The sequence below is a fragment of the Cydia splendana genome, chromosome 18 (genome assembly GCF_910591565.1).
Source record: "Cydia splendana chromosome 18, ilCydSple1.2, whole genome shotgun sequence".
NCBI lineage: Eukaryota > Metazoa > Arthropoda > Insecta > Lepidoptera > Tortricidae > Cydia > Cydia splendana.
In genome coordinates, this window is record NC_085977.1 from 12,093,434 (window position 1) to 12,118,222 (window position 24,789).

Sequence of the window (24,789 nt, forward strand, 5' to 3'; positions counted from 1 at the left end):
AATTTACTTAAAAGCATGGCAATAGGAATATAAACTTTATAAGATTATATTACGCACTACTTATGCAGATTGTTATCTTTACGATTTAATATTAAACATTTAGGTAGATGTAGGTAGAGGTCGCAGGAGTCCGCTGGATGCGGGTGGAACTCTTTGGGGGAGGCCTATGTCCAGCAGTGGACGTCCTCTGGCTGATATGATGATGATGATGATGAGGTAGATGTGCTTGTTTTATAATTTACGTCATCAGGATAAATTATGCAATAAAAAAATTCAAAGTAAAGGTTTTATTTTTCGTCAAATGGTGCTAAATCGTATTATGTTTCCATGTTAGGCTTAACTAAAACTATGTCAAAACAAACAATTGACACCAGCGGTCGGAGCGTTTCTCAATAAAACAAACCACAGTGACCCTTTTACGACCACGAAGTAGCAGTCTCGCTTTACTTACTTTTAGATCAAATAACCTTTACACTCTAAAAAATAAATGTTGACTACTGATATCACTAAGAACCTTTCATATCATTCGTGTCTAGTGGTCAAATATCGTGGGTTCAAACCTTGGTTGTACTATATGTATAGAGCAGAAATGATTGTTCTCGAAAAAAATGCAAAAATACGACTAAATATTCACTCAGGATTCTTAACATAGATAGACAAGAGCTTACAATACAATACCTACTTTTGATTCGAAAAATAACGTTGCGTCTTACGTTTCTACTGAATGCAAGTGAAGGGGGCGCCACCGGCTATCACCTAATAGTAGCGGAGTGGTGTTTTGACTATTAGATAAACCTACAGAGCAATTACTTTCCACCCGCCGTTTACGTTTGTCCCCGCTTTCGCCTACCCTTAAACCCTTGTGAAGTGGCTCTCTCTGTATGATGCATGATATTTTTGCTCCGCATTGCAGCATGATCAGTTTACTCAAACACCACATTAGAACATGGTGTTTTTGTTTAAATCTAAAATAATACATATTTAAATCCCTTTACCTAACAACATTTTACTTACTACCACAGCACGTAACTAAAATCGGCCTGCAAAACAATTAATGTTTGTGATTGGCCAATTTCATTGTTCATTGTATTCTATCCATAAACCTTTGTCCCAGCGATAATGCCAAAGATGTTATTGACAAGGTATTGTTTAGTAGTGATTTATATTATCTATCGTGTAGATAAATAGGTCACCCTAATTAACACACAAACCTATTGCCTATCCGTCATGTCTCAGCTTGTGTCACCTACTAGGCTGCGAAATAAATGTATCACTCGAGGTTGCCCTTTTAGCTGTCACTTTTAATCTTAATTCTTCATCGAAAATACGCTTCTAAGGGCCTGTTAAACCTGGGGCTACCATGGTTACCAGTACAATTTGACACTGGGTTAACGGTTTAACCGCTTATCCCCGTGTTAGTGGTGCAAGTGGCCCTAAGCGAGACAAAGTAGCCGTGAGAGGTATGATGAATATGGATTATGGCCCGCTCTGGAGTTCTGGAGAACAGTCTATTCTGTGGAACCGTAACCAATGGCGCCTACAACTCCAGGGGAGTCACACGCTCACTTTAAAGTACTGTGCCCTCCTTTTTTGTACAACCCCCTATACTTATTAATTTTCTGAGGAAAGCTGTCAAGGATGGGCAGAGACAGATAAATAAATCCTTTTTCTTTTCGTGATATTTTTCATAGACCTAATGACCGATATGTTGTTCCAGATGTGGCGGTGATGGCTATGTGTGCGCGCGCAGCGCTGTTGTGCGCGCTGGTCCTCGCCAGCGCGCACGCCTACACCGTCGACTGCAACCGCGAGTACACGGACTGCGACTCTGAATTAAGTAAGTCACATCTTCTCATTGACCGAGCGAACGCAAAATGCGAGGGAAGCGTGTCAGTTTCAGCTTGGACGATTTTTTTTCATATGTCCGCCGGTTGTCCTCTATGGGGCCTAGCCTCTCGATGCCAGCCGATGACAATCGTTCGCAGAGAAATGAAACGCTAGCTATCTGTCTCTCATCATCATCATTAACTTAAGAGTTATTCTCTTGTCGGTGGAGTATCTTGATATCTTCCAGCGTTTCCCATCTTGCGCCAGCTCTTTGACTTTTTGATAAATGACTTTTTGACTTGATCTATCTCTATCGTACTAATATTTAAGAGTCGTAGAGAGACAATAGCGTTTCGCGTCGTTTTCTGCAAACGATTATCATCTTGGCTAGGCCGCCTGCCGGCGTATTATGGATGGCTTTATCCATCTTTATCCACGTGATAAAATAACTGTCACTTTTACACCGTGGCATAGAAAGTAACGGACACTGTTTTATCACGCTGTCACGTAGACAAGAACGACCATCATATCCGACGGGTTTCATTTCTCAATAGTATCGTGAGGTATCCATACTAATATTATAAATGCGAAAGTGTGTCTGTCTGTGCGGCGGGCGAACCCGCAGATCGGTTTGCGGCGCCGCTCGGCGGCGGCGGCGTCGCACCGCTGACAGGCGTGGCTCACTTCGCGATTTCGTCGCTTTGCTACATCCGTTCGGCCCCAATTTTGAGGAAAGCCATAAGCCGCGCGTCTATATCTGTGCTGATCGTAAAAGTCGCGTTTTGTTAGAGAGTGAGTCTTCTGTACCTTGTACAATTATTTATTCTGTGCCGCTGACATGTGGCTGGGCCCTTAAATCTCTGAACCGATTTTGTTGAAATTTGGTATGGAGATAGTTTGAATCCCGAGGAAGGACATAGGGTAGTTTTTATCACAGAAGGGAAGACATTTTTAAGGGGGTGAAAAGGGGGGTGGAAGTTTGTATGGGGAATCGATAAAAAGCCGATTGGATAAAAAATAAGGTACCCAAATTACTAACTCCACGCAGACGAAGTCGCGGGCAAAAGCTAGTTGGATATAAAATTTCGTTTTATATGTCCATAGCATATCATACAGCCACATAAGTATTAAGGCCATCTTAACATTGCATCTCTGACAAACAACATTCCAACGCCGTCAACAACATTAAATGTGATTACGCCTAATTAATTACTAAGTACAGTAGTAGATATTAATGTCGTTCTGATTGATGGGGGCGATGACCTGGACAGTTAGGTGGATCGAAAGTCTGGTCATGTACGGTGAACGGGAAAAGCTACCGTTTTGGCATCTGTTTTTATCCGGCTACGGCAAAAAAAGGGTTCTGATACTTGTGATTTTAGCCATCTGTATGAGGTGGTGAGGGAATTATCAAAATGACTGTCGCAAAAAGAAGAATAAGATGGAATCCAGGTTTTTGGTAATTTTGCTGCTGTTTTTGGAGTGGTATATAATATAGTTTAAAGGATTTAGACTGCTATTCTCAGTACAGTCGGCATCGAAAGGAACGGATCAGACTACGCATCCAAATTAAGTATCTATCATATCTAAATAGAATAACAAAACGAGACATGTCATTATATGTAGAATAATTAGCCTGTAGCAAATAATTTTGAACGAGACCTGTAGAGCAAAAGCCGGGACAACGCTAGGTAGAAGGAGAAGACCTGTAGAGATACTAGATTAGATTTATTTTTATTTGGAAAAGTATTCAAGGCTGGCAGATACATTTGGTGCGTTGTTTCATTCGCTACTGATGCTGACGGTACTTAGGGTAATATGCCAGTAACTGGCCACCGGCCAATAACTTGTCACTCTAAACTAAAAAGGAATTCTAATCACGTATAAACAGAATTCATTTTAGCATAAGGTTTCAATAACTGGACAGCGTTCAATAACTAGCCACCCTATACTAAAATGAATTATGTTTATTGGTGAATAGAATTCATTAGGGTTCCGTACCCAAAGGGTAAAACGGTACCCTATTACTAAGACTCCGCTGTCCGTCCGTCCGTCCGTCCGTCTGTCACAGTTGAAATTTTCACAGATGATGTATTTCTGTTGCCGCTATAACAACAAATACTAACACTAACTAACGAATACATACTAACTAACAATAACTAACAGAATAAAATAAAGATTTAAGTGGGGCTCCCATACAACAAACGTGATTTTTGACCGAAGTTAAGCAACGTCGGGCGGGGTCAGTACTTGGATGGGTGACCGTTTTTTTTTTTTGCCGTATTTTGCATTATGGTACGGAACCCTTCGTGCGCGAGTCCGACTCGCACTTGCCCGGTTTTTTTAGTTTAGGGTGGCTAGTTACTAACAGGTGACCAGTTACTGGCGAATTACCCTACTAATTCCCTCGTTCAAAACACTCAAACGCGCGCTCAAGCCGAACTGTCGATAATCTCCTCGGTTTTTGTGAAGCTCTTGTTTAATAGACGAACGGCTATTAGCGGTTATAATCTAACGACTAATTTGGCCGGCTTTGGGAGCAAATTGCTACATTACTCATGGGAGTAAAGCAGGGAATACACGTTTTCTTTTTCAATGTTACATTTTCGCATGTTATGTCGTTTTTTTGTCCGTAAAATACTTAAGTACTAAAGTTATTATAGGTACGTACTTATTTGTATCATTTAAGAAACGGTACCTATGTGTTTGATATCCTCGTGGTTATTTTAAAAACTTCCAAAAAACATTCAATTTATTTTTAAAGTAAAAGCTCACCGTTTTTGTCCAAAATGGCATTTTCGTCCCAATAATCTTAAGACACAAAAGATTCTTTCCAAAAGCGGCATTTAATGTCAATGTACATTCTTGTCGAAGCAAGTGCCCATATAATCCCCAAATTCCATATTTAATTTGCGATGAGCCGGTGTGAGCGCAGCCTAACGCTTTTTTATATTTGTTTTATTTTGTCGGCGGATGATTCTGTTACCGCAGTTAATACGCCGGTAGACGTCTTTGTGTGGCTTTAGAAAAAAAACAGCTTACTACCTATAAGTGAGATTAATTACTTTATTTCATGACTTATTTATGTATATACTTTATTGCGCGTAGAAATAAAAACACGAGAAACAGTTACAGAGTAAATTAAATACAACAAAGGCGAACTTATCCCTCTATGGGATCTCTTCCATAAAATAAATTTAGATTTTGCTCGATTTAACAGTTAATTTTCAGAGTTATATTCTTTAATATAGGGGCATTTCACATGTAAAAATTATGGATAGAACATAAAGAAAAACATGGATAGATTATGCACATTATGTACACAAAAGTAACATGTAAAGAGTTACAAAATTACAACGAGCTGTACGGTCACGGTCATTACATTACCTACAAAATGTAGACGACCGAAACTAAAGTTTCCTTATACTTGTATGTATTTGGACAAGTTAAAGCTTTTAGTTCATTTGTATTGTGCAATCATTTCCGTTTGTGAAAAGATCGTTTGAATGCCGCTTTACCTGGACAAGTAGGTGAACCGCTTCCATTTTTTTATTCCTTGGAAGTGTTTTTTGTGTCGCTTTACTTTGGTATCCAATCCTAATGTGCAAATATTATGTAGGTAGTACAGCAATCTACACGTAAAAGACTATTATAGACACTACAAAGTATCATAAATTAAGCATTCCTACGAAAAATTCATAAAAAAATATAATAACGTGTTGATTTTTAAACATAGTAAGTGAAATACCCCAGTCTAACCCATTTTTATTCCTATATTTAACAAATAAAGTATAGTTTCGCATGAGTCAGCGACCAATTTTGCAGTCTTGTATGTTTATTGCTTGCAAACCGGTCAGTGTGGATAATGTTATGCCCGCAGAGGCCGTGCGAATATCGGTAAACGGTATTGCTGTCTTTTGTTTTCACTACTTTATGGATTTAGGTATTGGACTATTCCAATACTACAATTATGGTCCACAATTAGGTAACAAAACCAATGTTTTTCTTTTGTTTTGCCTGAGTTTATCTTGCCTCAGAACTGCGTCATTCAAATAATAGGCACACCTAAACAAAGATTTTATATGTATTCGTGTGGTTTTACGGTATGTAAAATACATATTATATATTGCATTGTAATTGCTTGAAGTCAATTTAAAGTGACTGCTTTTTGACAGGAATTAGTATTGATTGATATAATTATAATGTCTTTCCCATCACGGAACAATGGTGTTCCGGACCTTTGGGAGGCGTGCGCGGAGCCGAAGCCAACACGTAGAGGCCCTTTTGACACTTTAATGAAATGTAAGGGGTACACCGAGCGGATGCTGCCCTTACCCGTGTCATGGGGCTCACGCAGAGGCAGCACCCGCCAGGCTATTGAGAGTTGATGGAATCTAAAATGAACTAGGTTATTGGGTGAAAGCGATAGACTAAGTACTGAGCTATGGGGTAAAAAACCGGACGCCTGCATAATAAAACGGTATGCAATTTTATTTCCGGCAGACGGTGACTCGCCCTCACAGGATGGGCCCCCACAAAAAGCGACATCTAGGATGGCTCAAGGGCAACACCGGTGTGAGCGGCTCAGGGGTGTGCGCCGCTTTCTACTAGAGCTCCCGATACACGTGTTACACGCTGACACGGGTACCCGTGTTCTTAAGCCCGCCGGGCTTAAGAACCCGAACTACACGAACCCGCCCGGATTCGGAAACGTTTACACGGGTACCCGTGTACACGGGTACACGGAATACACGGATACACGAAATAACGGATCTTATTTACCCGCCGGTTCGACCCTTCACTCTCGTGTAGCGGAGATTCGTGCTATGAAGACATACGATTGAATATGTGGAAGGTTAGGAAGATTCGATTACCTACTTTGCAGTTTTACTGGATTGATTTGTAATGTCAATAATAGGTAGGTAAGTACAATTTGTTTCAATAATCATAAGATTAAAATTAACAATATCTCAGTAACCGTTGACTTCATTGTTAGTATTTCAGTTTCTTCATTGATGTAGTTTTTTGATAATTAAAGTAAACCTAAATACCACCACCACCATGTTACCATTTGTTGGGATGTCAGTCTTTCCGTGACCACAGCTGGTGCAACTCAGCTGAAACGTCGGAATTAAAGGTAAAAACAATGAAATTATATCGCGGTAGACCCGTTTGTGTAATTATGTGTACAAAACGCGAGAGTTTAAAGTGTTATATAAACCTAAATGATTATTTAATACAAAAGTAGATAGTTATGCTTACTGAAACCAGAGTTGGGCATTATTCGAATCATTTTTAATCTAAATAATTATGGTGAGATTAATATTCGCGAATAAATTATTCGCGAATAAACCATTCGTTTAGAATTTCGAATAAGAAATGAATTATTCGAATAAATTACACGAAGGATTTTTGTAATACACACTCAGATGGCAAATCTGAATAGGTATGCAACTGCAGCGTATTTTAGAGCCAAGGAAAATTTTGGGAAAGGCCCCAACTGACCGTCGCCATCCATGGTGGGGACAAATGGGAATTGTTTATATGCAGCGCCTATTCCCATTTGTTCCCGGCCGGGACAAGTGAGAATACATCCGATATTTGTGTAAAATATTATTATGTAGGGTCTACCCATATGTTCCCCGCGGAGATAAATGGGAATTCACCCATTATTGGTAATTATTAGTAATATGGGAATACACCAATAATGGGTGCATTATTGGTGTATTCCCATTTGTCTCCAATTCACGTGACCTACGCCATGCACGAGGCGGGGACAAATGGGAATGTTTATATGAATTTTGGTGTTCCCATTTGTCCCCGATATTGGCGTTGCCATTTGTCCCCACCTCAAAAGATTTCTATGCAGCGTCTTTCCCCATAAGTTTCTCGCGGGAACAAATGGGAATACACTCTTTATTGGTGTATTCCTATTTGTTCCTGCCCTACGTGACCGCCGCCATACGTGAGGCGGAGACAAATGGGTACGATTTATATGCAGCACCTATTCCATCAGTTCCCGACGTAGACAAATGGGAATACATCCGAAAATTGTGTTCCCAATTATCCCCACCCCAATAAGGGGGGAAAAATGGAAAATATTTTTATGCAGGGTCTTCACATATGTTCCCCGCGGAGACAAATGGGAATTCGACCATTATTGGTAATGATGGGTGCATTATTTGTGTATTCCCATTTGTCCCCGATTCACGTGACCTACACCATACATGAGGCGGGGACAAATGGGCATGTTGTATATGAGTTTTGGTGTTCCCATTTGTCCCCGATATTGGTGTTCCCATTTGTCCCCGAGGCGGAGACAAATGGGTACGATTTATATGCAGCACCTATTCCATCAGTTCCCGACGTAGACAAATGGGAATACATCCGAAAATTGTGTTCCCAATTATCCCCACCCCGATAAGGTGGGGAAAAATGAAAAATATTTTTATGCAGGGTCTTCACATATGTTCCCCGCGGAGACAAATGGGAATTCACCCATTATTGGTAATGATGGGTGCATTATTGGTGTATTCCCATTTGTCCCCGATTCACGTGACCTACGCCATACATGAGGCGGGGACAAATGGGAATGTTTTATATGAGTTTTGGTGTTCCCATTTGTCCCCGATATTGGTGTTCCCATTTGGTGCCGATACAAAAGATTTCTATGCAGCGTCTTTTCCCAAATGTCTCTCGCGGCGTGGACAAATAGGAATTCTTCCGAAAATGGTGTGTTCCCATTTGTCCCCACACCAATAAGGAGGGTACAGATGGGAAATATTTATATGCAAATCCTATCACTTCTGTACCCGGCGGGGACAAATGGGAATACATCCGAAAATAGTGTGTTCCCTTTTGTCCTTACAAAAATAAGGTGGGAACAAATGGGAAATATTTATATGCGGCTTCTTTTCCTATATGTTCCCCGCGGGGACAAATGGGCATACACCCATTATTGGTTATAATGGGTGCATTATTGATATAATCCCATTTGTCCCCTATCCACGTGACCTACGCCATACATGAGGGACAAATGGAAATGTTTTATATGCAGCGCCTATTCCAATCTGTTCCCGGCGGGTAACAATAAGAATACACCCGTTAATGGTGTGTTCCTATTTGTCCCTGCTTCAATGAAGTGGGGACAAATGGGAAAGATTGTGTCTTTTCCCACATGTTCCCGAAGGGGACAAACGGGAATACCCCCATTATTGGTGTATTTCCAGTTGTTCTCGCCCCACGTGACCGCCAATACATGAGGCGTATTCCCAGTTTCCACACCTCAAATCAACCAACCAGATAAACCGATAGAAAACATTTTCTTTTTACTATTGGGATATAAAACAGCTAAATAGTTATTTTGTAAGCTAACTATTCGACAATATTATTCGCAAATAATTTATTCGTTGGCTATTTTATTCGCCGAATAAATTATTCGCGAATGATCATTCGAAAAAAATATTCGTCATTCGCGAATGATTTGGTAATTCTCATTCGTAATTCGTCATTCAAATGAATTTTGCCCATCTCTGACTGAAACTACCACGAACGGAATATATATTTTCCTTTAACAAAATCACATTTTGCTCACTGTTAGCAAAGTACCCTTGTTCGAGCTGCTGAGGTGAAAAATAAATTAAATTGGTACAACACATATCAATCACATTGAACATCCATATATACATTACTACAATCTCCGCTACACGCCAAGGACGGGTTAGGCCCGCGTGTATTTAAGGTCCGTTTCACCGTGTACACGGGTACACGGGTACCCGGATACACGGATCTTAATTACACGTGTGCACGACTACACGTGTAGAACGGGTCAGAAAACCGTGTACGTGTAGTTCGGAAACGGGTACCGAACACGTGTACACGAAACCCGGACACGACCGCGAGCCCTACTTTCTACCCAGTGGCTGTTAACAGCCACTGTGCCAACTCGCGTCTTATGCATATTTCACTTCCACCCCTGGAGCTTATAGCTCTAACGACTCCACTCTGACCGGCCGGCTAAGGCAAGCCAGAGGCAGAGAATCCTGTCCCACCCACCCTCCTTGCGGGTAACAGAACTCCCCAGGAGCACTCGGGTACGTGGGGTCGCTAATCCCCAATAGCTTGCCACAAGCTGCCCTGCGTTGACTGATTGCACTGGTAAAACCAGCGGGCGATGGGGTCGTCACATCCCTACGCCTTAATTATAATTATTATTAAATATTTAATTAATGTTGTAATTAGGATGACCACATCACGCACGAGCGTGATTCATGAGTTTCATGACCATCCGTGTCCGCATGAACGTATATATTTTTAAATTAATATACCCACGTCCACATGATGATGAAATCATTTCCACATTCTTTAAATTTACTATAAAAAAATTTAACGGTAAATCCACACAAATCTTTAGTGAATGTGCACGTGGGTCCGAAAGGCTCTCAATGAGAATTCCAAACCGGCTCAGGAGATAACATCCACGGGCCGCGTCCAAATATTTTACCACCTGGCTTCGCTGCGTAACTCTATACTTACGAATCTTATAAGAATCAACCGTGTTACACTAAAACTGTGTACATTTTGTGAGAGGTTGGAATGTTTTGAGTGCGGACAAAATTACAAATAGATACTTACACAATACATAATAATTTGACATCTAATGATTGTATAACATTTTTTTTAAGTTTTTAAATTTTACTACCTACTAAACGCGTTGTTTTCTGTCGATTTGTATACCCCAAATTTCAAGCTTTTTGGTTCAATAGGAGAATGAAGTGTAAAAAATGGCATTAACTGTGTCATTTATAGCTGATTGAACAAGTATAATTCTCTTAAACCATACCTTAATATCCCAAATCCCAACCACATAATTATACAAACATAAAATAGGTAACTATGTCTAATGAATACCCAGAAAAATCAAAAGATCAATCGCTCCGGTGTCGGTCAAAAAAGTATCAAAAATGTCACTGTATTCAAAAGGGAACACATTGTTTCAGGTTACTAAGGCGCATTCGCTCTTTTAAAATTAGAGGTAGCCCAAAAATATGCCGGAACCGCCAGAATAGTGAAGTCGTGACTTCACCGCAGCCTTTTTCGGAAGGCTCTACGCATTCCTTGTTTTGGCTCGTTTTATTTTCTGTTTTTTGTGCTCGGGCGGTCATCGCTTCATCACGGCGGTTTCAACGTTCATGATGTTGTTGTGGAATAAGGAAGTGGCGCGAACCGCGACATTTCACTAGTTTTTTGTTTGCGTGATTATTTAAGAAGATTTATTCTTGTATGTATAACTTTTGTTGAGATTGTTATAATTAGTTGTTTAGTGTAACTTAGCTGTTATAATGCAACTCTTTCGAGTGGTAGGCAGAAAAGTATAGGACTAATCATTAATACATACTAAAACAGGCAGCAGTTTAATATTAAAGTTGTTTGTACGTCTTGTCGTTAGATAGAATATGAGGAGCTTTGTTTTGTCTTGTCGATTAGTCAGGCAAAGTTACAATTAAGTACCTATGTCTGGCATACAAAATTCGCCACGCTTCAAATAACACGCGCCCATTTTGTAGTAACTAGATACGAGTATTTGACAAAATTAACTAAATTCTTCAGAGACAATGCTCAATACAACAGTTCCCAGCATTGCAGCAGCAGCACTTTAGCCTGGGAAACTGGTTTGTGTAATTGCATCATAGTTTTACGACATTAGTTTAATCTTTAACACGAAAAATATCACAAAACGAATCTATATAATGGGTCAAACAGATCACTGTGTTATGTCTTTCCTGTAGACATACACAAGAGTTAAGGGCTATAAAGGTTAATTTTCTTATTTAACCCTTATCCACGTGAAAAGGTCCTCCTTTTATTTAAAGAACTATGATAAAATCATTACTTACATGCCCACAAGCTGTTAACTATTGCCCACAGGAGAGAAAACTAGTGTGTTATCGCGAACAGTACATTTTTCTCTCCTGTGGGCAATAGTTAACATCTTGTGGGCATGTGTAAGCAATGATTTTATCATAGTTCTGTAAATAAAAGGAGGACCTTTTCACGTGGATAAGGGTTAAATAAGAAAATTAACCTTTATAGCCCTTAACTCTTGTGTATGTCTACAGGAAAGACATAACACAGTGATCTGTTTGACCCTAATAATACAAATACCCATTTTGTGAATGTTTGGACTACTTTAACACAATTTTTTGCATGCGTGATGGTACAGTTCAATAACATATTATAATTAATTAATTAAAGAAATGTCATGACGGAAGTTTATTCACATTCCTTATTATTTTGTGTCGTGTCAACTATGCGCTTGAATCAATATTTTTTTAAATCAATTTCCTGTTCTATAAAATTATAATATAATTGTATTTAACATAAACTTGATCAAGGCAACTATTTTTGCTACCGATTACAGTACAATTCTAGAACGGAATAATCGAAATGGTATTATGTAGGTATGTATAGTTATTCATTCCACGCGAAAGCTTAAAATGTTAAGAAACCATTGCATTTATTGTTAACATTTTATTACCCAACCGTCGGTTTTTATGCCACGATGAGTACTATCTTTGATATAAATAAACCATTGTTTCATTTGTTTCGTTAGTAATATCGTGAACTAATCGAAAACAACGAAAACGTGAATCCACGAATCGTGTCCCAATTAGTTACCCGAACTCGAGGCGAGGCGTATTGAGAGTGACGAGGCTTTAATTAATAACTAAGGTTAGAATTTTAGATATTTTTTTAAATACATATTTGTTTGAAAATATTGTTAAGTGAAATAAAAATAGTTGGGTTCAGGGACTTCAGGGTGCTTAGCCAAAATGGCAATCGCTTACGCTGCGTAGCGAACGGAACGTCAATGTATCTGTCGCACTTATGGTCCTTATGGAGAAGAGTGAAAGACAGAGACTAAATACCGTATCGTTCACAACGGAGCGAACGATTGTCATCTTGCCTACTCACCCAGAAGTGTACTTTATCAGCAGAAATACATATAAGTAGTAGGTTTAGTAAGGAACACAAATGTATGGAACAGCATGCACTTTAGTCTCAGGCGATGTCGCTTGGCACGATTGTTCCTCAGGTCAAACAAAGTTGATCTGGCCCGGTAGCCGGGAGATCGTACCATGCAGACCCCCCAAAAAGGGGGGGGTGAAAGGGTCGGCTCCCCAGGTCCAATCTATGCTATATTCCTTTCTAGTCTTAGCAACTAGAGCAAGTTATATATCATTTTCGTATAATTTAGGGACGGGGAATTCATTTTCGAAATAATTATTATACCTTTCCATACAAAAAAAAAATATTTTTGTACAAAAAATGAAAATGTTATGTAATTTTTTGTGACAATTTTGGATGTTACAATCACAGTGTGGCGATTTGCACTAAATAAAAAATTGGTACATCGTCCAATTTTTTATTTAGTGCAAATCGCCACACTGTGGGGGAAATGGGGGGGGGGGGGGGGGAGATAGTTTGTATGGAATAAAAATAAAAACAACAAATTTGTACCAAAAGTGGGCAAAAACGCGTGGAAAAATTATTAAAACATTATATTTAAGCTTTTAAAATGTCAAATTCAGGGTTTTATTAAACATTTTTAATCTTTGAGTTTGGGCATAGTTCCATCTGTATCGAAATCGTTACCGCCATGCGCTCTAAATTATTTTTTATTACGAAAAAATGTATAAATGCCTACTATAAAGTGATATTTTTCTGAATAAAGAATACATGGGCTACATCATCCAATTTTTTATTTAGTGCAAATCGCCACACTGTGATTGTAACATCCAAAATTGTCACAAAAAATTACATAACATTTTCATTTTTAGGACAAAATATTTTTTTTTGTGTGGAAAGATATAATAATTATTTCGAAAATGAATTCCCCGTCCCTAAATTATACGAAAATGATATATAACTTGCTCTAGTAGCTAAGACTAGGAAGGAATATAGCATAGATTGGACCTGGGGAGCCGACCCTTTCACCCCCCCTTTTTGGGAGGTCTGCATGGTACGATCTCCCGGCTATCGGGCCAGATCAGCTTTGTTTGACCTAAGGAACAATCGTGCCAAGCGGCATCGCCTGAGACTAAAGTGCATGCTAAATGACCTTACTCAACCTACTATAAGTAAGATGTTAAAAAGAAAATTCGCATAAAAATATGAATATATTGTTTAGGTCGTACCTCAAGAAGTCAGTAATGCAATTTCTTGCAATATGATTTTGCAATTGTTTTATTTATTATAACAGTAAGCACATAGAGAAAAGTCAAAATAAAGGGCCTTTTCGTAACAATGTCATCACTCGCACTGAGCGGTGCTCACGAATTGCACCCTTGGGCTGTAGGCACATAACATAATACAGGATACAACATTGCTTCAATCTATGTTATGGGCCCTTTGCCCTTCGATTGACACACACTTATATATGTATGTGTGTAAATAAGTAAGTGGGTATTCCTTATTGCACCACAAATCAATTCAAATTTAATATACAATTGAAATGAAGTTTGCAACAGGCGTCATTTGCTTTAACGATACCTTCCAGACAACTTTAGGGCAGCTGGAGATAAAGAACGATGTTTTTAGGGTTCCGTACCCAAAGGGTAAAACGGGACCCTATTACTAAGACTTCGCTGTCCGTCCGTCCGTCCGTCCGTCCGTCCGTCCGTCCGTCCGTCCGTCTGTCACCAGGCTGTATCTCACGAACCGTGATAGCTAGACAGTTGAAATTTTCACAGATGATGTATTTCTGTTGCCGCTATAACAACAAATACTAAAAACAGAATAAAATAAAGATTTAAATGGGGCTCCCATACAACAAACGTGATTTTTGACCAAAGTTAAGCAACGTCGGGAGTGGTCAGTACTTGGATGGGTGACCGTTTTTTTTTTGCTTTTTTTTTCGTTTTTTTTTTGCATTATGGTACGGAACCCTTCGTGCGCGAGTCCGACTCGCACTTGCCCGGTTTTTAACAAGTAGTTAGGTAATGAATAAGTATATATAATTTTTTGTGGTTTCAATTTTAGTTTCTATCTACATATTGATGTTGCAGAGTAGAACCCTAATAGTTCCGAAATCAGGTCCGATTATTCGTTAGATTAGATCACAGGCAAACGTAGGTATTTAATGCTTGAATATTATAATATTTAGATATGAATAAAATATATTGGTACCTATTTTTATTTTACAATTAAAATACAACAATACATTAAGGAATCTTGAGGTAATAAAAATATAGGTACAATAAAACCGGCCAAGTGCGAGTCGGACTCGCAAACGAAGGGGTCCGTACCATTATCTATAAAAACGGTCACCCATCCAAGTACTGACCCCGCCCGACGTTGCTTAACTTCGGTCAAAAATCACGTTTGTTGTATGGGAGCCCCACTTAAATCTTTATTTTATTCTGTTTTTAGTATTTGTTGTTATAGCGGCAACAGAAATACATCATCTGTGAAAATTTCAACTATCTAGCTATCACGGTTCGTGAGATACAGCCTGGTGACAGACGGACGGACGGACGGACAGCGGAGTCTTAGTAATGGGGTCCCGTTTTACCCTTTGGGTACGGAACCCTAAAAACTATTGTCGTGGGAGTTCGTTGAAAAGGACGACACATACATCTGCATTGTGCTTAACTGGCTATTAACTATTAACGATTGAATAGCCTTATAGTCATATGTACCTACCTATCCTAGTATTTATGTCCCTCAATAGGTACCATCCATCAAGTCCCCACGGCCATCCACTTTCACTACCACGCAAAACGGCACAAGGTCGATGATCTACAATGATAGACCGATTCATGTGATCTATGCTCACTCGCGTAGGCGCATTACATGACGCAACTGCTTGACGTTTGACATGTCATATGGGAAGGAGGTCGACCTGATTATTGCAATGATTGTATTTAATGTGTGCTTATGACAAAAGTGTGGCGAAATTTAGAATTATTTTGTACTATCTACCTATACCGTTATTAATAATCATCAGTCAAATCTAACAACTAACAAACAGTTGAGAATATTTACTGTGTTATCTGTTATATCCACGTCAGTGTTATTTACAAACAGACAAAATTAAATAGAGATACTTAATGCAAAATTTTATCAATAAATACTTACGTACAGGTTAATTCATAAAAGCTGGCGCTAGATTAGTAGGTACTGAACTGTCAACATCTTCATTGAATATCCGCGCCAGCTTTCGTGGAACGACTTATACGTATCTACGTATAAAGCTTGTTGACACTTCAACACCCAAATGGAAGTTATATTTTTAGTATAACTCAATTAAACAAGCCTAGTAAGTATCTTCTGACCCGTGTGCGACACACGTAAACAACATACACTCACTAACAAAATGTCTTAACTACTTGATAAAGTTCTACATCACACACCGTTTTTATGGCCTTGCTTGCTTGATGCTCCCTTTTAATGATTCGCAAGCCATTCAACCCATTACCTACATAGTATGAAACCGGTATCATTATCATACCGGAGTTATAGAATAATTTATTATTCTTAAATTATCATTTATTTATTATTTATTTGTGCTTTAGCACAGACAGTAATTAACAGGTCGGTTTTGTGAAATTCGCTCTATAATGTTACCCAGACTAAACTGACAGTATCGTATAGAGTCTGTATTTATGAGGATTATGAGATTGTCGCATTAGTGTACCTACAAATTTATAAATAGTTTTCACGTTTTAAGTTTCTACTGCATCTCATCATATCAAGATCTACTATAGGTCAATTCATTACTCCATAGTGTAGGGTCCATGCTGTAGGTACTCTATAATGTTATAAAAAAAATCATTACTAGCAAAAGTCAATTCTCGCAGGACTCACTATAAGATCGGAGTCTATAATTTATTCGCGTGCGCGGCGCCGGCGCCGGTTATGTCAACGTTACGCGCTTCCTCCGGTTATCGACTCCTGCGCAACTCTTTGTTTTTTTTTGTCATTTTACGATGTCGACGTTAGACACGTTAGAGGATGACAAGATAATGTGTTTTCGAGTGATACTGATAACAGTACTGTTTTTCTGTTTACAAATATTTTTTTACGTACTTTTGTCTTATGTAAAAAGGAATATTTTTAATACCGCTTCGGTGGCAAACCAATGAAATAATCAAAGGGCCCGCTTGATTGTAAGGTAAGCGATTACTGTAGCCTCTTGACCCATACGAATATAGACGCCTCTGAGATATCTTACTTGTATTGTATTGTAGTTCGGGCGATTTTCCGCAACTCGACGTCTTGCGCCTATTTTGCGTGATAGGGGGTGGACTAGTCTTGCCAGCCCAGCTCCTCGAGGAATCCTATCAAACCTTTGATGTTGAGCAGGACCTCGGGGAGGTCTCTAGGGGATCCAAGATGTTTTGCCCTGTATGGGGCCAATCCGCTGCATTCCAACACCACGTTGTTTGCTGCTGTTGGCTGTTTCTTCTTTCTCCATGCATCCACGGCATAGGGGACTGTCTGTGACACCTGTTATAAAAAGATGTTTGTTTAAAATTAAAAGTCCATGACCTGTTATGACACCGGTTACCATACTCAGTCGAACCTTTCCTAGTTGAAGGAGCGCCCTTGTGAGCTTACCGTTCATGCTAGGCATGGCTTGCTTGGCCTGTCTGCATCCAGTTTGGTTTAGCCAGTGTTCTGTGTGTAGTTTCCCTGTACGTACCAGCAGCATTGAGCGATATTTTACTTATTTAATATTTTATTGTTAACTAGCTGTGCCCGCGGCTCCGCCCGCGTGGAATTCGGTCTGTGTCAGTAAGCGGCTAATTTCTAATCCTAATTTCTCTCCCTCTCCCCTGGAGGCGGAACTTGAAAATTTTTCGATATAAAAACGCAATTTGATAGACCGTTGTACATTTGTACTTTTAGTATGGAAGTCAGTCACGTCATTTTATCACGAAAATTGACAGTGCTGCAGCAGCAACGTTGCAACAGAGTAATGTTGCTGCAGTCGCTATATCTCAGAAAGTTATTGAGGACGCGAGCGAAGCGAGCGCGAACATTTTTCGATATATTATTAATTTATTAAATCAACATAATTATTCAATTATTTTTGTTGATATCCGTGCCTTCTAAACTTAGAGTTAATTTGGCAAAATCTTTCCTCGGTGGCTTATTCATGTCGCAACGTATTAAATTCAGCGCCGTCTGTTAGTTTACCAGGGTACTCAATAGTGGTAGTACATATTTGAAAAAAGTTTGCCCCTCCTTCCTAAGTAGCGCCATAAGATTAAGGGGCAAACTTAAGTCAATCGAGTATTGTGGCTACCCCCCCTTTTAGGCGTTGAATTTTTATAGCCTATAACCTGGCCGGGGATTTTCTCGACAGATTAGTAAAGTTTTTATCAAAATCCGTTCAGCCGTTTTCACGTGATGCGCGTTCAAATAAACAGACAAACAGACAAACAGACAAAAATTCTAAAAACTTTTGGAACGTGTTCTGTTATCGATTCTAAGTATCCCCAGCCAACTTTTTTTCAAATATCTTCCATGTACAGACTTTCCACCGTCTTCAGCTTTATTATATGTATTATAGATAGATGTATAGATAGATGTATAGATAGAAGATAAGTATTACAAAATTCATTGTAACGGAAAAAGAAACTAACACGTTCATAAACTTTGTAGTTGAAATAAGTAGACAAGTAGGTAAGTAAGTAAGCAAGAAAGTACAGAAGGTAGAACTATAAAGTTCAAGTTAGTCTTAAATATTAGATAGGTACCTACTTATGGAAATTAACCAATAGAGTTAATTTATAACTACAGTCGCTGAGGTTTAAATTTAATGTAATAACAGTTATTATTTTATAGCCGCGTTTATAATTCACGGTTCGCCAGCAATTACATTTACGGCCAAGGAAAGTAATAGCATCGTTGTTTATAGTTTAACCGATCACGCCAAACTTGTACTGCACTTTCACTGTGCAATTCTGTCATTTTCCGCGCAGTGATTTTGCTTGCAATTTTATTTCCCAAGGGAATGAATGTCATCATTGTTTTAAAAATGATTAAAACTTTTGTATAATTTTAAACGGTTTCTTCTCTTTTACAAGCTTTTTATTTTGTTGACTTATCTCACAGTTTAAATGACCCCTTAACACAATAGGGTATTTGACTACTAGTCAAATCAGTTTCTTTTTCGAACTGGCAAAACGATTTTGCTACTATGTAATTTATATGAAACACTAGCATGTGACGTCACAATCAAATTACCAACTCTTTATAGTTTTATACGGGTTTTTTAAAATAGAAATTGTGACTAAAAATAACTAATGTCTACGTTTCTTTTTCTACGTTTATTAATCTTCTGCTGCTTTATTTCATGCATGGTGTAAAATAATTTATTTTAAATACAGACAAATACCCTATTGTGAAACTGTGTTACGTTTATACACAAGTTGTGAATCTAACCGCCATGATTTATCCGAATTTACTTAATGTTTGATCTATTTTCTGATTTTCGATTCGGGTTCAATTTTTATTTGAATTTATTATATTTATTTGTATCAAATTATTTATATTTGTTTATGACAAAAAAACTACGTACTTACCTACATTTTTATGTCACAAAACGGCGTGGTGACAGAGCTTGGGCCCCCTATGAGCACAGCCATAAAAACAACTTTAATTCAGCTAAGGAAACCACAGTCCTTAAATGACAATAAACGGTCATTTAATATTAGAAATAGTTTAAATCTAAATTAACCCTTCTTAAAACGCATCACCCCGGAAATTTCTCAACTAGGCATCATGGAAAACTAACTACCTAAGTATTAATCTCCATAATTACATTTCAATTTCCGTAGCTTCGTAAATGGCTTCCGTACTCGCTAGTGTGAGCTCGTGATCATTCTTAAGAGCGCTATTACATTTCGGCGTTGAGCGAGTTTAGGTATTTTACGCGCTGCGGCAGGCCGTGCGAGCTCAGTACGCCGATCCCTTCTACCACACTCGCACTACAATGATGGATTAAACATTCTTGATCCTTCGCGAAGCATATTGAAATCAACCATAACAACACTAACTGTACTTAACTTTTAAAGTTCTAAAACTGTTATTTGGTAAGTACGAAAATACTAAATGCAGTGCAAATGTACATAGGGGCTGTTCATAAATTACGTCATCTATTTTTGACGATTTTTGACCCCCCCCACCCCTCAAATCATCCAAAAATCAAGCTTCGGATGAATCTGTTTCCTCCTACGTCATGTTACCATCATCCGATGTCCAGACCCCCCCCCCCCCACTCCTCCCATTTGAAACGACTTAATTTATGAATAGCCCCATACTTGTACTTATGAAGGTATATTACTCGAAAGAAATTATAGGTACCTACTCGCTTATTTACATGTTTCGTCATTGCATTTGGTACCTATAGGTTGTAAAGTTTGTATCAACGAGGGTTTAAAAACGAACTGGTACTGAGGATCTGATGATGATTAAGGTGGTCACGGATACCAATCAACCATGTAGTAACATGATTAGGCTCGTTTGATTCGTCTCAACAAGATCTTTGACACTGAAGATACACAGGGTCTGATGATGGAGCTGGAAGGTGGCCACGGGTACCAGTCTATCATGTAACTAAACAACTTCGTGTTTGGGCTCGTTTGATTCGTCTCAACAAGATCTTTGACACAAGACAGTACTCAGGGTCTGATGATGGAGCTGGAAGGTACCATTACCAATCAACCATGCAACTAAACCACATCGTGTTTAGGATCGTTTGATTCGTCTCAACAAGATCTTTGACACTAGGTGATACTCAGAGTCTGATGATGGAGCTGGAAGGTGGTCACCGGTACCAATCAACCATGCAACTAAACCACTTCGTGTTTAGGCTCGTTTTATTCGTTTCGTTGCATCAGACCCTGAGTACTAACTTGTGTCAAAGATCTTGTTGAGACGAATCAAACGAGCCTAAACACGAAGTGGTTTAGTTGCATGGTTGATTGGTACTGGTGACCACCTTCCGGCTCCATCATCAGAAGTACTATCTTAAGTCAAAGATCTTGTTGAGCCGAATCAAACGAGCCCAAACACGAAGTGGTTTAGTTGCATGGTTGATTGGTACCGGTGACCACCTTCCGGCTCCATCATCAGACCCTGAGTACTATCTTGTGTCAAAGATCTTGTTGAGATGAATAAAACGAGCCTAAACACGAAGTGGTTTAGTTGCATGGTTGATTGATACCGGTGACCACCTTCCGGCTCCATCATCAGACCCTGAGTATTATCTTGTGCCAAAGATCTTGTTGAGACGAATCAAACGAGCCCAAACACGAAGTGGTTTAGTTGCATGGTTGATTGGTACCGGTGACCACCTTCCGGCTCCATCATCAGACCCTGAGTACTATCTTAAGTCAAAGATCTTGTTGAGACGAATAAAACGAGCCTAAACACGAAGTGGTTTAGTTGCATTGTTGATTGGTACTGGTGACCACCTTCCGGCTCCATCATCAGACCCTGAGTACTATCTTAAGTCAAAGATCTTGTTGAGCCGAATCAAACGAGCCCAAACACGAAGTGGTTTAGTTGCATGGTTGATTGGTACTGGTGACCACCTTCCGGCTCCATCATCAGACCCTGAGTACTATCTTGTGTCAAAGATCTTGTTGAGATGAATAAAACGAGCCTAAACACGAAGTGGTTTAGTTGCATGGTTGATTGATACCGGTGACCACCTTCCGGCTCCATCATCAGACCCTGAGTCAAACTATCTTGAGTCACATAAATACATATAGAATGTCAGGTCGTTTCAAATATTTTTAATCCTGTCCGGTAGTTTATTAAACTGTACCATTATAAATTATAATACTATAAAAACGGTGCTAGGATCAAAGTCTCTCGTTGCGGTTTACACGCACACAGTATAGCGTTTTACACGGCGCCCGCCGCACACAATGATAAAAAACCTCGTCGTCGCCGTTGAAAATGTGCGGAGCCGACCGACACACGTCCTGCCTCTACAAGCTCTGCCGCGGCACTGAGCTGGCGCAGCGCGCGTCATCGGTAATATAGAGTAGTTTTCAAAAAATTGCCAAAAAATTATAGTAGAATTTCATAAACACTAATGTATACCAACAGTATAAGCAAACGTTGCAGATTGCTTGAGTATGAAAATGACTTCGATATTAAGTAGATTTTCGTAGGAATTGACACTTGTTTCGGAGAGAAAATCGAGTTCGTTTTACTTTGATTTTCTCTTTCTCAAAGGTATGTAGGAAAAATATAGTTTGATATGCCTAAAGTACAGGGTATTAGTAATACAAAATAGCCAGGTTTAGCAGAGTAAAATTCTCAACATTTCCAAATAAGAGCTCGCCATTCAGTGCTTCACGGGGTTTTTCGGAAACGACCATCAGAAAAAAAATCATTACTAATTTAATAAGTCCTTTTTCTAATATTTACAACGATATTTATAAAGATAAGAAGACGCTTTTACTGGAACACGTACTCATTGTTTCTAATAATGAGCGCAAAGTCCTGAATTTCGTCGACTAGTATCATCAATTTTGCATTATTTCGACTTTTCTTGTAAGAGCGCTCTTAAGCGGTTAATGCGCGATTAATAGTCGTGTAAAAAGTGGAGAGACGTTGTTTTGTTTGCTTCAATGACTATAATTTAAATAAACATAAGAAGCCCCTTAGAGACGAGAAGTCGACGAGGCGTTATACATAAATACTTAATTAGTAATGCGTGTCTTTTCCTTCGAAATAATGTTCCAAATGTAGGTACAACTCACTTGGTAGTATATCTTTTTCATGGCATTTTTATAAGCAGTGTAGGTATAGGTACAGATTTATTTTGGAACCAGTTTTTATTATACTTAATGCAATCTTCTCCCCTACATATGTACCTAAGTAGTAAAGGTACTATAATCACTTATCTATAATTAGTAGGTACCTACTTATTGTATTAAGTTCCCGTTGAGTGCAACGGGAATAATAAGTGTTTTATTTTTGATAAATAAGGATAGCCTTATATGAACTGAGCTATAATTATTCAGTGAAGTGTCCATTTAATTAGACTGACACTTCACTGAATTATACTGCTCTGAATTATACTGTAATCGAATTCGATTACTTAAGAAGACTGCCATTAACACCATCTAATGGTGATGACTGCATCGAGCCACGTTAAAAGGTCCCTTTCATTCAACCTTGACGTTTCGTGATGTCTTAACGACCTGCATGGGGCCCTTAATAATAATGTCACGATATTTCTATTACGGTTTACCATGCTGTTGACTGTAGCTATTGTTTGTGCAACATAACACGAAGCTTGAGCTTATCATACAAGTGTTGTTTGGAATTTGAACAGAGTCCGCCCGTTTTTCTGTTGTGAGCGTCTATCTACATGAAAATTATTCCGACAAAATGTTTTGAGAGTTTTATTTGCATTAGCGGGTACGAAACCCTACACTGCCTCTTTGCCGGTTGTTGACAATCTATCACCTAGGTACACAATCTTCTCGGATATCTCCTCCCAGTCATATTGAAAACTGTATAAAGTATAAAAGTGGTTGGACTGTGTACAGATGTAGTGCATAATTGTTTTCCATCGTATTTTTCGGAAACGATCGTATTTGTCATGCTACTTCAGTCAACCTCATACCTACTTTCTGCACCGAGACTGACTGAAATAGCAAAGACACGTTCTTACGTTTCCGTGAAAATACGTTGGAAAACAATTAACCTTATTAACCATTACATCTGTATGTTGGTATGTGTCTGTGATGGCTATGCGTAGAATAGGTAGTAGCGGCGTCACCCGAAAACCAAAGGACAAACTCTAACCAAAGTCCAAACCGAGACGTTACGCTTACAGTGTAGCATGTGTTATGTCCCGTGATCTCATAACGTCAATCCGCGGAAACGCTATAACGCCACGACCAGTGAGGCGTGTGGCGTAAATAAATACAGAGGGCCTACCGCGAACCACGTTCGACGTGTTGCCTCTCTGTCGCACTTATAAATTCATACGCAAGTGTGACAGGGAGGCAACACGTCGAACATGCTCTTCAGCTCTTCAGTGTTGACTGCATTTCACGCCTACCACGCGCGTGTCGCTTAATTATGGTAAGGTAGATAATTAGATATCTCTCTCTGGATTGTCATATACCGTGATTAATAGTTAAAGATAGTTTATATCTTCACTGTCACTACACCTTATAAAACAAAGTCCCCCGCCGCGTCTGTCTGTGTGTTTGTTCGCGATAAACTCAAAAACTACTGAACGGAATTTAAGGCGGTTTTCACCTATCAATAGAGTCATTCTTGAGGAAGGGTTTAGGTGTATAATTTGTTAACCCGTGCGAAGCCGGAGCGGTTCGCTAGTTATTAATAATGTTGTTATTAGTTAATTACTGAAATTGCTTACTTGCTGTGGCTCAACCCACGGATGGTATTGATAGGATAATTTTTAGTTAAATTTTTTTGCATACTGACTTTAACATACTTAACGATATTTCGCTAACGAACTTTGTTAGTTCAAAGGTTTTATCTTTTTTAAACATATAAATCTTCGTATATAAATAGTATAAATACTGTAGTTTCGTGCGCAGACATTTTCACGTGTGATTAATCTTGCGTCTAAAATTCCCACTACGAGTTAGTTAGGTAACACGGTACCTGAGACCAAAAGTGAACAAATTCTCAGATATTTACACGCGACTACAATCCTTATCTCAATAATTTAAAGTTCTATAATAGTGTAACGTCATGGGTCCTTTTTGGTAACTAATTTTAGACAGGTTAAGACTTATGTGCGACTAGAATGCGTTTGCAAAGCTTGCTCACCTAATTCCGATACTCTTTACAAGGCATCTTGTTTAATTATACTTAGCCAATTTTGTTTCTTAAAACGTCTTACTTAGTAATGTGTTATAATATATCATACTGGTAGGATAAGTTTTA

General features: G+C 38.9%; 1 protein-coding gene across 1 annotated transcript in view; it reads left to right on the forward strand.

Annotated features, from left to right (window-relative positions):
* LOC134799150 (putative epidermal cell surface receptor) overlaps positions 1-24,789 on the forward strand; it is a 97,713-nt gene that overhangs the window by 27,009 nt on the left and 45,915 nt on the right. Inside the window, exon 2 of the mRNA XM_063771557.1 lies at positions 1,718-1,837. Within this exon, the coding sequence (XP_063627627.1) occupies positions 1,729-1,837 (109 nt within the window). The 5' untranslated portion in view covers positions 1,718-1,728. The remainder of the gene's footprint in view (positions 1-1,717; positions 1,838-24,789) is intronic.